Raw genomic sequence first — 13,012 nt, forward strand, 5'->3', positions numbered from 1 at the left:
AAATATCATTTTTCTTTGAATATTGAAATAGCATCTCTGTTTGGAAAATCCTTAAACAGATTTATTGTCTAAGAAGAATGCATAACAGGGTTGCCACAAATTTATTTATAAAAACGATGTAGTACTTTAAAAAAGTAAAAAACTCAAAATAAAATGGGCAAACACGAAATTTATTTAAAACCTTACTGGTAAAATAACTCAAAATAGCGTTGCCACATATTTTTTATTACAAATATTTTCAAAACAAATGATTTTTGGAGAAATATTTGCAAAATGCTCCACGCGGAAAATTTAAACAAAAAAACTATTTTCAGCTTTAAACATAATAAGGTTGCCACATATTTTTAATGTATTTTGTAGCAATTATTTAGACAAAAAGTGCAAGAAAATGTGATAATAAGAAAGAAAAATTAATGCAGATTAAAAACAAAAAAGTGAAAAAATAATTAATATAAAAAATCGATTATGGGCTTCCATTTTTTCATATGAAAAATATATATGACTCGTTTCGAAACGAAATATTTTAATGAAAAAAAAAAAGTTATTCACATTAAAAGAATACACGAATAAACGAATGTAAATTGAAAGAAAGTCGAAAATAAATTGAAAATATTTTATAGTTAGAGTGAGACATTTCTTAGTTTTTTTGATTAAAAACAATATTTCCGAAAACATTTTCGTAATATTAAAAACAGATATAGATTAGGTTAGGTTACAGTGGCTGGCCGAAGCCCCGCAGAGACCATTTTGGAGCCAAACAGCTATAAAATACGAATGAAAACATAATGAGAAAATATTGCATAACAGAGTTGCCACATATATGTTAACATAAGAGCAGCAATTGCACAGATAAAAAATTTAGGAAAATAAGACAGATAAAAGTAATTCAAACGAAAAATGTAGTTTGACAATAATTTAATACATATAGCGTTGCCAGAAAGGTTTTACTATTCTTTTTTTTGAAGTTATGAAAAGTATAAAAAAATGTGTTTAAAAGGATTCCCCATATTTTTAATTAAAAAAAAAAAGATATTGAAAAAAGACGTATGTACACGAGAGTGGAATAGTACGAATATAAAGTGAAGGGAAGTTAGAAATAACTTTGAAGCCAATTTACAATAAAATTGAAATAACTTGCAATTTTTAATTTAAGTAAGATTTCGGAAATAATTTATGCAATAAAAGAATTGTGTATATAAAAATTTCAAAAAAAAAAAAAATAAACCTTAGAAAAGATTACATAATAGGGTTGCCACAAATTCCTTTTAAAGAAGGAGCAATACATGATTGTGAATTGTAGTTTATTAAAAAATGTTGTTTTAAAAAATAATTTGGAATAGGGTTGCCACATTTTTTTATTTTAGTACACATATGCTTGAACGCTTTTTTGACACAATCTCGGTGTATAATTTTGTAAACAAATTTTAAGCTCTTAATTCCTAAGAACAGCGTTACCTCGATAAATTGAAAATAAAAATAAATAAGAAATTATAAAACAAAAACAAAATAAATGAAAAATAATAATAAATAACAAATTTCAAAAATAGCCATCAAAATTTCAAATTTCGCGACAGAAATCTTAAAAAAAAAATTTCAGTAAGCAGTTTTATTACTCATTGAATTTCGAGTAAGTGCAATTTGTTTTTTGGTTTTGTTTGTTTCTTGCACACGATGATGAAATTTGTCGAGTTTTTCTAATTTTGTAAAAGTCTCAAATTCATATTTACATATATGGGTTTTGTTAGACAATAAGCTATACTTTTATAAAAAATATAATAAACATTAAAAAAGAAAGAAGGAAAGTAGTCAAAAGGTGGTGGTGCTTTATTTTTTTCGCGGGCTGTACATGCAATGAACTTTTCGACCTGTGATAATAATAAATAACAAATTTCAAAAATTGCCATTAAAATTTCAAACTTTTTGATAGAAATCTTTAAAAAAAGTTTCAGTAAACAGTTTTATTGCTCATTGAATTTCGAGTAAGTGGAATTAGTTTTTTTTTCTTGTTTCTTGCGCACGATGATGAAATTGGTCGAGTTTTTTTAATTTTTGAAAAGGTCTCTTATTTATATTTACATATATGGGTTTTGTTAGACAATAAGCTATACTTTTATAAAAAAAAAACAATGAAAATTCAAAAAGAAAAAAAAGAAGAAAAGTAGTCAAAAGTTTATGATGGTGCTTTATTTTTTACGCAAGCTGTACATGCAATGAACTTTTCGACGTGTGATAAGAGCCGAAAATATTTCAATCAGTAGCATATACGCATTTGTCAGGGCACAAGTCTCAGACTTTTGGTATATGCCAATTTCAATTTTCCACTTAAATTTTTTTTCTTTTGAACTTACCAGAAATACGAAATTGAATAAGAAGAGCACATATTTGATTGTATTCGCACTACCCGTCAATAGTGACATTTTTGTAGTTTACTCTGCAACTTTGGGTTTACTGCAAAATAAAGGTAGGAAATCCACAAGTTAAAAACCAAATAATATTATACACACATGACATACATATAAATATATATATTTTTTTATCACTAATCACTCTCGTGCTGACGCGTATGCTATTTTTCGTCTGTTCGAACCGTACCTGTTATTGTTAAATACTAACAAAACTCTTGTTTGGCATATTTCGTTTAAGCAAGAATTATTTTCTTTTGCTTATCCACAATTTTTGTTTTTTTTATGAACTTGAAACAAAGCAAACAACATTTATTCTCTATAGGCTTATCGTAATTGAATGTCAATGTATATGTAAGTACCTGTGTGTGTGCATAAGCTGTATCTGTAATCGATAACCGAAACTATGCACAGGTGCACACCACGCATTATCCTCTCTCGCGCCATACCTGTATCCCTAGCCCTCTCGCTCTTTCTCTCTCCCTCTCTATTTGTGGGCCAGGGTGGGGAAAATAAAATAGCCTAAACTACTCGTAGTTATATTTTTTATTGTTATTACTATCTATGGTATTATTCAGCAGTTTATTGCCACGGTTGCGAGTGGTCTCCAAATGGTCAATGATTATCAGTACAGAGATTATCAGTTACCACTTGATTAGATAGCAGCAAGAGGTCATAAAATTGAATGTTGTAAAACTTGCAATTTAGTCTGAATGCAGCAGGAAACTTTGTAAATGCTATGTTTAGAAAAACAAAATGTGTGCACAATTGTGAAATAAATTTAACTTTGACAAAAGAGGGTTCCTGCGACGTGCACAAAGGGTTGTAAATCAGCAATTGCCTCGATTAGCCTAATAGCAACAGGGCTCGAGTAAACTAAAGAAAGTAAGTATCCGTTACTAAAACTTACTTGCACATAAAAAGTGCTGAAGAATTATGAAAAAAGACAAATTATGAGGGTACATTTTTTTTCTTTTCTGAGGCTTTGAAATTAATTTGGCGAAAGTCATAAAGCAGAAAAGTCATTAAATTTTTTAAACATCGCATAGTAATTATAATGGATGCTTTCTATTTCAATTCAACCGGGATATTCGGGACATGTTCTTCGATTTCGATGTAACTCAAATATATTGCTCTCTGGTCAGAATAATGAGACACCTATTTTTTTGTTCGCCCGAAAAAAAAATTTTTTAAGATTTATCGGCAATTTTGTTTTTCGGCTCAAAATATTTTTTTTAATTGCTCATAACTTAGTCAAAAATGAACCGACTTTAATGATTCTGGATTCAAAATGATCGCCATTCCTTGCACGAGCGCTTTCATGTACAAACAATAGCAAAAAAATAGTTCAACATTTTGTATTTTGCAAAAAAACAAGAAGTGCGAAATTTTTTCGAAATTCAATATTTCAAAAAGTTAATTTTTTTAGCTTTTTCCAAATCTAGAGAACATCTCAAGCTTCAATTGAGCTGAATGCCCAGTAGCTAAAATCGGTTGTTTTTGAGTAATGCATTTTTGAGTAAAAAACCTGTTTGTTGCCGATAAATCGTGAAAAAAAATTTTTTCGGGGGAACAAAAAAATAGGTGTCTCATTATTCTGACCAGAGAGCAACATATTTGAGTTACATCGAAATCGAAGAACATGTCCCGAGTAGTCCGATTGAATTGAAATGGAAAGCATCAATGGCCAAAAAAGAGAGAAAAATGTCTCGGCAAATGTGAGAAATTCCTACTTAATTTTTTTTGTTCAGGCAAAAAGGCTGTAAGATCCAATTAACAATTTTTTCCTTGCAGAACTTAATTAGTTTTGCCCAAATCTGTTTGTATTGCAAAAGAATCTCCAATGTAAGCGCGTAGGAATTTACCAGTGGAGGACTCGCGATATATCGCACCCTAAATATAAAAGGGGCACAACTCAAAATTTTCCATACTCGAGCTTGACTTGTTTACAGTAGCACAGAAAACAAACTATGTGACATATCACGCTGAAATTTACCATGTAAGCTTATAACAGTCCTACCAAAAAACAAAAAATTTATTTTTGCCATATGTCATCCGCGGACCGTTTTATTGATAACGTCTCGTTCATATTTGAGCAAAAGGTACATTTTGAGTTGTGACCCTTTTGTATTGAGGGTGCTATATGTACGGGTGGGTGGTCGAACTACATATGCACCGTGCGCTCTTCGTGAGTTTATATGTACAATTACTTATAAGTATATCTGTGGCCTTATCACTGAATCTAAAAATGTTCTTGTTTCTTAACACTGTCAAAATGACTGCATTATGAAAGAATAACTAATGTGTAAAGAAATTTGTTTAAAGTTAATTTTTAATATTTTTTTATATTATTTAAGGTTATTAGTACATATTAACAATAAAAAAAATTTACTTCACTTTTTTTTTTTTTTATTATTCCTACATTAATCATACATCTGTCATACTGACATCTAGTACATTTTTTGACAATTAGTTAGGAAAATTATTAAATATATTTCATCATGGCCAGTGCCAAGACGAATACAGCGTTTACTTTTTAGGAAAAGAATTACATTTTATATATACAATTATTTTATAATTTATTAATTTTACGAGAATTAATGTTTAATTTAATAGGTCAATTGGTCGGTTTCTCTTCAGACGCCGTAAAGTTCTTCTTTCAAGTTGTGAGAGTGTATTGACTTCTCTATTTTTCTTCTTCTTCTTAATTGGCGCTATAACCGCTTACGCGATTTTGGCCGAGTTTAACCAAGCGCGCCAGTCGTTTCTTTCTCGTGCTAACCGGCGCCAGTTGGACACACCAAGTGAAGCCAAGTCCTTCTCCACCTGATCTTTCCAACGCAGAGGAGGCCGCCCTCTTCCTCTGCTACCACCAGCTGGTACCGCATCGAATACTTTCAAAGCCGGAGCGTTTGTATCCATTCGGACGACATGACCCAACCAACGTAGCCGCTGGATCTTTATTCGCTGCGCTATGTCTATGTCGTCGTAAAGCTCATACAGCTCATCGTTCCATCGTCTGCGATATTCGCTGTTGCCAACGTGCAAAGGTCCAAAAATCTTACGCAGAATCTTTCTCTCGAACACTCCAAGCGTCGCTTCATCGGATGTTGTCATCGTCCAAGCTTCTGCGCCATACGTTAGGACGGGCATGATGAGAGTCTTGTAGAGTGTTAGTTTTGTTCGTCGAGAGAGGACTTTACTACTCAATTGCCTACTTAGTCCAAAGTAGCACTTGTTGGCAAGAGAGATTCTACGTTGGATTTCAAGGCTGACATTGTTATCGGTGTTAATGCTGGTTCCTAAATAGACGAAGTCTTTTACAACCTCAAAATTATAACTGTCAACAGTGACGTGGGTGCCGATACGCGAGTGCGCCGACTGTTTGTTTGAAGACAGGAGGTACTTCGTTTTGTCCTCGTTCACCACCAGACCCATTCGCTTTGCCTCTTTATCCAGTTTGGAGAAGGCAGAACTAACAGCGCGGTTGTTAAGGCCGATGATGTCAATATCATCGGCATACGCCAGCAATTGTACGCTCTTATAAAAAATTGTGCCTGAGCGATTGAGTTCTGCGGCTCGCACGATGCTCTCCAACATCAGGTTAAAGAAGTCACACGACAGCGAGTCACCCTGTCTGAAACCTCGTTTGGTATCAAACGGCTCGGAGAGGTCCTTCCCAATTCTGACGGCGCTGCTGGTGTTGAGCAACGTCATCTTACATAGCCGTATTAGTTTTGCGGGGATACCAAATTCAGACATCGCGGCATACAGGTAACTCCTTTCCGTACTGTCGAATGCAGCTCTGAAGTCGACGAAAAGATGGTGTGTGTCGATTCTCCTTTCATGGGTCTTTTCCAAGATTTGGCGTATTGAGAATATTTGGTCGATGGTAGACTTTCCAGGTCTGAAGTCACACTGATAAGGTCCAATCAGTTGGTTGACGGTGGGCTTCAGCCTTTCACACAATACGCTCGCTAGAACCTTATAGGCGATATTTAGAAGACTAATCCCGCGGTAATTGGCACAAATTGCAGGATCGCCCTTCTTATGGATTGGGCAGAGCACACTTAAATTCCAATCGGCAGGCATGCTTTCATCCGACCATATTTTGCATAGGAGCTGATGCATGCACCTTACCAGCTCCTCGCCGCCATGTTTGAATAGCTCAGCCGGCAGTCCGTCGGCGCCCGCGGCTTTGTTGTTCTTTAGCCGCGTTATCGCTATTCTCACCTCGTCATGATCGGGTAGCGGAACGACAATTCCGTCGTCAACGATTGGGGTATCGGGATCTTCACTTTCTCGGTGACATGCGCAGCTGTCACTGTTTAATAGGTTCGAGAAGTGTTCCCTCCATAATTTAAGATTGCTCTGTACGTCGGTCACCAGTTCGCCGTCTTTGTTCTTACAGGAAAACGCCCCGGTCTTAAAACCTTCTGTAAGCCGCCGAACTTTCTGGTAGAATTTTCGGGCGTTGTTCCTGTTGGCCAGCATCTCAAGCTCTTCGCACTCACGTATTTCGGCCTCTCGTTCCTTCTGTCGGATAATACGTCTCTCTTCCTTTTTCAGCTCTCTGTAGCGATCCCACATGGCTCGCGCTGCGCCCGATCGCAGCGTGGCTCTATAGGCGGCATCCTTTCTTTCTGCGGCAGCATGACATTCCTCGTCGTACCAATTGTTTTTTCGGGCTCGCCGGAATCCGATTTCTTCTTCGGCGGCGGTACGTAGAGAACGAGAAATGTTGCTCCATTGTTCGTGGATGCCGGTTTGTTGGGCAGTACTCTCTGAGAGCAGGAGTGAGAGTCGAGTGGCGAATCTTCTGGCTGTCTGTTGTGATTGCAGCTTTTCGAGGTCGAACATTCTTTGCGTAGGTAGATGCACGTTTTTTGCTGCACAGAGGCGCGTGCGCAGTTTGGCTGCAACAAGGTAGTGATCCGAGTCAATGTTGGGTCCTCGGATCGTACGTACATCTAATACACTAGTAGCGTGTCTTCCATCTATCACAACATGATCGATCTGGTTTCGCGTTTTTCGATCAGGGGACAGCCAGGTAGCTTGGTGTATCTTTTTATGCTGGAATCTGGTGCTGCAGACTACCATGTTTCGGGCCCCGGCGAAGTCGATCAGCCTCTGTCCGTTACCGGAGGTTTCGTTGTGTAGGCTGAATTTTCCGACTGTGGGACCAAAAATTCCCTCCTTGTCCACCCTGGCGTTGAAGTCGCCAAGCCCGATTTTTATATCGTGGCGGGGGCAGCGCTCATAGGAACGTTCCAGGCGCTCATAGAAAGAATCTTTGGTCGCATCGTCCTTCTCTTCCGTCGGGGCGTGGGCGCAAATTAGCGATATGTTAAAAAAAACGGGCTTTGATGCGGATTGTTGCGAGACGCTCGTCCACCGGAGTGAACGACAGTACTTGGCGACGAAGTCTCTCTCCCACAACAAATCCGACACCGAATTTGCGCTCCTTTACATGGCAGCTGTAGTAGACGTCGCAAGGTCCAGTGGTTTTCTTTCCTTGCCCCGTACATCGCATCTCTTGGATGGCAGTGATGTCAGCCTTTACTCTCACGAGGACATCAACCAGCCGGGCAGAGGCACCCTCCCCATTAAGGGACCGGACATTCCAGGTGCATGCCCTCAAATCATAGTCCTTAGTTCGTTTGCAGGGGTCGTTATCAGTATAGGGAGGTCTCATCCGAGGCTTTTTTAAAGTTTTCATTGGGGGCGATTTTTAAGTGGCGGGTTCAAACCCAACGCACAACCAGCTATCCTGGAATGTTTCGCCTTCTCACTTTAGCTCACTCCCGAACGGGTGTTCGGAAGCTACCCAGAGGATACGTGGGCTAATCCCGGCCGTTGTGAGCTGCTTGAACCATATGTAGAAGAATCGTCCTGGCCACTCCCAAGTGAATGGCGATCAGTAACTTTCCCCACTTGCGTGGACTTCTACACATGGAACCATCCATTCTCTATTTTTGTGCTGGTTTATTTCGTTAAAATACCTTGTTGATATCGCTTTTATTTCTTCGTCGATTAATGGTATATTGAACGTAGTATGGATGTCATTATTTTTTGTGTACCTGTCGGTCATTGTTATTATACGTATGATTTTTGATTGTTGTCGCTGTACTTTGTTTATGTGAGTTCTTTTTGCAGTTCCCCACACTTGAAGTCCGTAGGTCCAGATTGGTTTAATGACCGCCTTGTATACTAAAAGTTTGTTGGAAATATTGAGCTTAGAATTTCTGCCTATTAGCCTATGCAATTTTCGAAATTTTTCCTTTATTTGTTTTATTTTCTTTTTGATATGATCTTTCCAATTAAGTTTTGAGTCCAGATGGATTCCAAGATATTTTGCAGATGTTTCAATTTGTATATTTTTATTGTTGAGCTTAATCGGCATAGCAGCAATCTCTGTTCTTGTCGTAAATATTACTTGTACAGATTTGTCCTCGCTTACTTTTAAACTCCATTTGTCAAACCCCTTCTTTACATTGTTGGTGTACATCTGTAATTTTGTTGTTGCGGTTGAGAGGTTTTTGTCAGATGACAATAAAATTGTGTCGTCTGCGAATGTTGCTATAGTAGAATTAGTTTCGTCTGGTAGTGGTATGTCAGAGGTGAATAAGACATATAACAGTGGCCCTAGAACGCTGCCTTGAGGAACTCCTGCTGCTATTGGATGTATATGTGAGTATTTGTCATTGTATTTAATGTAGAAGCATCAGTCAGTAAGGTAGCTCTTGATAATTAAATAATAGTCGAATGGTAATATTGTCCTAATTTTATGCAAGAGGCCTTTGTGCCAAACTTTGTCAAAAGCTTTTGCTACGTCCAAAAATACTGCAACGCAGTATCGTTTATTTTCCATGTCTGAAATTATTTTTTGTGTAACTCGATGTATTTGTTGGATAGTTGAGTGTTTTTTCCGAAAACCGAATTGATGATTTGGAATGATGTTTTTCGTGTCAAGTATTGGGGTAATTCTGTCATGTAAAAGTTTTTCTGCAATTTTAGATAGAGTAGGAAGTAGGCTTATAGGTCGATATGAAGTTAAAGCTGTTGGGTTTCACTTGAAAAAAAAAATAATTTATTAATTTTTATTTGTACATTTTATGCAAATTAAGGTGGAAATCTTTTAATGTGTACACCTTCCGCAAACATATTTTTGACATTTTGCATCTATATTATTTGTTTTGTTTTTATGGCAAAGTCGTATTTGACAAATTTTGCGTTTTTTGGAATGGGTTGCATTTGATGTGCAACGTCATCTTGATCTTTGATCTTTTGGGTCTTTACGTTCTGATCAATTTTTCTGTATTCAGTGGAAAACTGTTCTGCCAATTGAAACAAGAACTATTTTCGTTGTATTTGTATTCCTGTTGTTTCTTTGTAAAGGATCCAAGGATTTATTGCAGCCAAATCTAAAATATTGAAAAATGTTTGGAGGGGCCATCTACGAGAACTAGATTTTACTGTGTATTTTCTGGCCATTTGTAACTTTTTTTATTACTTTTATCAAATTTCACAAATTTATGCTTAAAACTTAGAACAGCTACTCTTTTATTTAGTTTGCTTTTATATAGTGTAAGAACCCAATTCTCTGATATATAGAGTAGAGTGGAAAAACGAGACATCTTATCCTTCCTTTGTTTGGCTGCTTTGGGCAGTTCTTTTTTGTTTGCTCTAATAGTTCCAACTAGAGTTGTTTTTTTGGTCAATAATTTTGTCGCGAGAAAATAAGGGAAACCATTTAAAATATATTTGCTACTAACATCTGATGCAAGCCAGAATTTGATGCCAAATTTGTTGGGTTTATTAGGCATATACTGGGCAAACCTGCACCTGGCTTTTGACGGAAATAATTGCTCGTCAACTGTTATATTTTGCTCTGGTTGATAGCAAGCTTGACTATTTTCAATGAACTTGTCCCATATTTCCGAAACCAAGGCAAATTTATTTGTTTGTAGGCGTCTACTTCTTTCGCTTCTTCTATCAAACCGAATAAATCGTAGGATTTGCTTGAACTTTTCTCTGACCATAGTTTTTCTAAAAAATTCGGGACCCCACTTTCCTGACCATAAATAACTTAGTTTTAAATTTTTTGCTTCGTAAGCTCCACGAGCATATAAAATCCCAATAAATGCACTTTTTTCGGTAATGATGTTGTCCAATCGTTCCTCGAATTTCGGCGACCCTCTTCTTCTGTGCACTTTTTTATATGTTTGATAATATAGTTATCTATTATCAACGAGAATGCACTGATAGGATTATCTGCCATAATGTTCCTTTTTGCGTAGCCTGTTGGGTCTTTCACTCCCTTGAAAAATACAAGTAGATGGGAACCTTCCAGGAATACCACCTTCGTCAAATTTTGACCATACAGTACCATCGGCAGCTCTTTCGGTCTCCTGAAAGATATTTTCAGTTCCTTCATCAGAGTCTGCACTATTTAGCACCTTACACCTTTTCCTGGGCAGCCTACGCCTATTGATGGCACTTTTATTTTCATCATTGGTGATCGACTCTTCATCACTATCTTCAGTGTCAGATGTTTCACTTTGAATGTAATTCGCTTCATCTTCAGATGATAGTTCAGAATTTGTTGCATCTGACTCTATATCGGAGCACAGTCAAAATGTTGAAGTGCTATATTTTTTCACGAGCTGCATGTCAAGGACATAGTCGAGTTGCTCTACAAAAATTTTCTTAGAAAAAAATTAAGTTTACAAACAAATACCCTTTTGGTCTGAATAATTTATGATGAAGTACACCACAGGCAAGCCATTGTGGCTGGTTAACATTAAAAATTAAAAGCACTTGAAAATCAATAAAATAGCATGACCGTAAAAACACTATAGGATGCTTCAATAGGGATATAGCAGATTTTTTTCAGATTTTTTGAACAGCGGAAACGAATAACTTTTGCCGTTGCAAATGTTGCAGGTACTTCAATATTAAGCTAAATTCAGCTGGGCCACAATGACTCGTAGTTCTCAATGAAAGGTAAGTGAAAGGCTTGTGAAAGGCGTGGCATCGACTGAGTTGGCTTATTTTAAGGCCCTCGCCTCATTAGAAATTATGTTTTTTGGGTGTTTCTTTGAAAGCGTGTGAAACAGAAACGAAAAAATATTTTTCATTTTTGTCTCCAGTACTTTATTTTCTGATTCATTAGTAAAAAAACAAAATTTTTTTTGTTTTGACCATACGAGGTTCAGTCAAAAAGTTGGCAGCCTTCGAAATATGGTCTGCCCATGGACCATGGATACAGATATAGACCGGTCTGCTGAACAGATTTTGATGAAATAAAATGTAATTGACGTGGAATTTGTGTCGTTATCTTGTGAACTACGATCATTTGCAAGAAACATTTTTTAGTATTTTTTTCGGACTTTTAAGTCAAAAAAGAGGGTAAAAAAACAATTTTTCATCTTTGAACGCCCGCCATTTTGTCAAATATGTTTTTTTTTAGAGATCGTGATATTTGGTAATATAAAACCAAATAGCTAATACAGACACCCTAAAAAACACTATAACGTGTGAACTACGATCATTTTGAAGGAACAATTTTTTAGTATTTTTTTCGGACCTTTAAAGTAAAAAAAAGAGTGAAAAAGGGTAAAAAACGGTTTTCCATCTTCAAACGTCCGCCATTTTGTCAACTTTTTTATTTTATAAGTTAATAGTTCACACTATAACGACATTCATACTAAATAAAAACCTTGTTGCTTTTTGATTTCAGATACCATTTTTAGAAGACCGAAAAATTTTTGAACGAGCCTCGTATGGCAAACAATTTTTTTTGTTTTTTGAGAATGAATCATAAAATAAAATACTAAAAATAAAAATTAAAGAAAATTTTTTCGTATCCGTTTTACACGCGTTTAAAGAAACACCTAAAAAACACCATTTCAAATGAGGTGAGGGGCTTAAGCCGCATTTGCGATATCTTCGATACATTCACCAGTTTGTTGATTCACTATAAATTAATAACTAATATTCAATAGAGAATATGTGGACTCAAATTTATACACTAAAGCTTTCACAGCTGACGTGTCGAATGTCGCAATTATTGCGATCGAAATTGCAGTAAATGTTTTTGAAATTGCGAGGAAAGGCATCAGAAATTCGATAGTTATTTTTAATAATTTTTTAGTGGCTGATTTGATCCCACTATCATAATAAAAATTTAAATCCTGAATGAAATTTTGACAGAAACAGCTCACAAACAAATCAAGGGCGCATTTATTTTTAAAACAAATCAAAATTATTAAGCTGCTATTGACACACCCTTCATGCATGGGCGGTTGGTAACAAATGCTATTTAATTGACACCAAACTGAAGCACAACACAGCTGTGTACAGTTATGTATGTGAAAAGTTGTATGAAAAGTTACCACTATTCCATCATGCGACCAATTTTAAGTGTAACTTCGCGGAATGGACAGCAATCGATAAAACTCATTAGCTTGCACGTATACCCATGGACATTTGTACATGTAAAATCATGGGTGTTCATAATGTTGTTTTTACAGGTAACTGTCGTGAATCATGCAATGAAAATTACTTATTTGCACACTCTCGCATACAAATGCACATGTATGCGTATG

General features: G+C 36.1%; 1 protein-coding gene across 2 annotated transcripts in view; it reads right to left on the bottom strand.

Moving 5' to 3' along the window:
* Positions 1–13,012, bottom strand: part of LOC128864401 (CD63 antigen) — a 36,968-nt gene that overhangs the window by 9,437 nt on the left and 14,519 nt on the right. Inside the window, exons 1-2 of one of the 2 annotated variants that reach the window (XM_054104037.1) lie at positions 2,514–2,535; positions 2,349–2,448 (exon numbers count right to left, since the gene is read on the bottom strand). In XM_054104037.1, coding sequence (XP_053960012.1) covers positions 2,349–2,417 — 69 coding nt within the window. In that variant the 5' untranslated portion in view covers positions 2,418–2,448; positions 2,514–2,535. Of the gene's footprint in view, positions 1–2,348; positions 2,449–2,513; positions 2,536–13,012 lie in introns of those variants that run through there. The other variant, XM_054104036.1, reaches the window with a different exon arrangement.

The sequence above is a fragment of the Anastrepha ludens genome, chromosome 5 (genome assembly GCF_028408465.1).
Source record: "Anastrepha ludens isolate Willacy chromosome 5, idAnaLude1.1, whole genome shotgun sequence".
NCBI classification, from domain to species: Eukaryota; Metazoa; Arthropoda; class Insecta; order Diptera; family Tephritidae; genus Anastrepha; species Anastrepha ludens.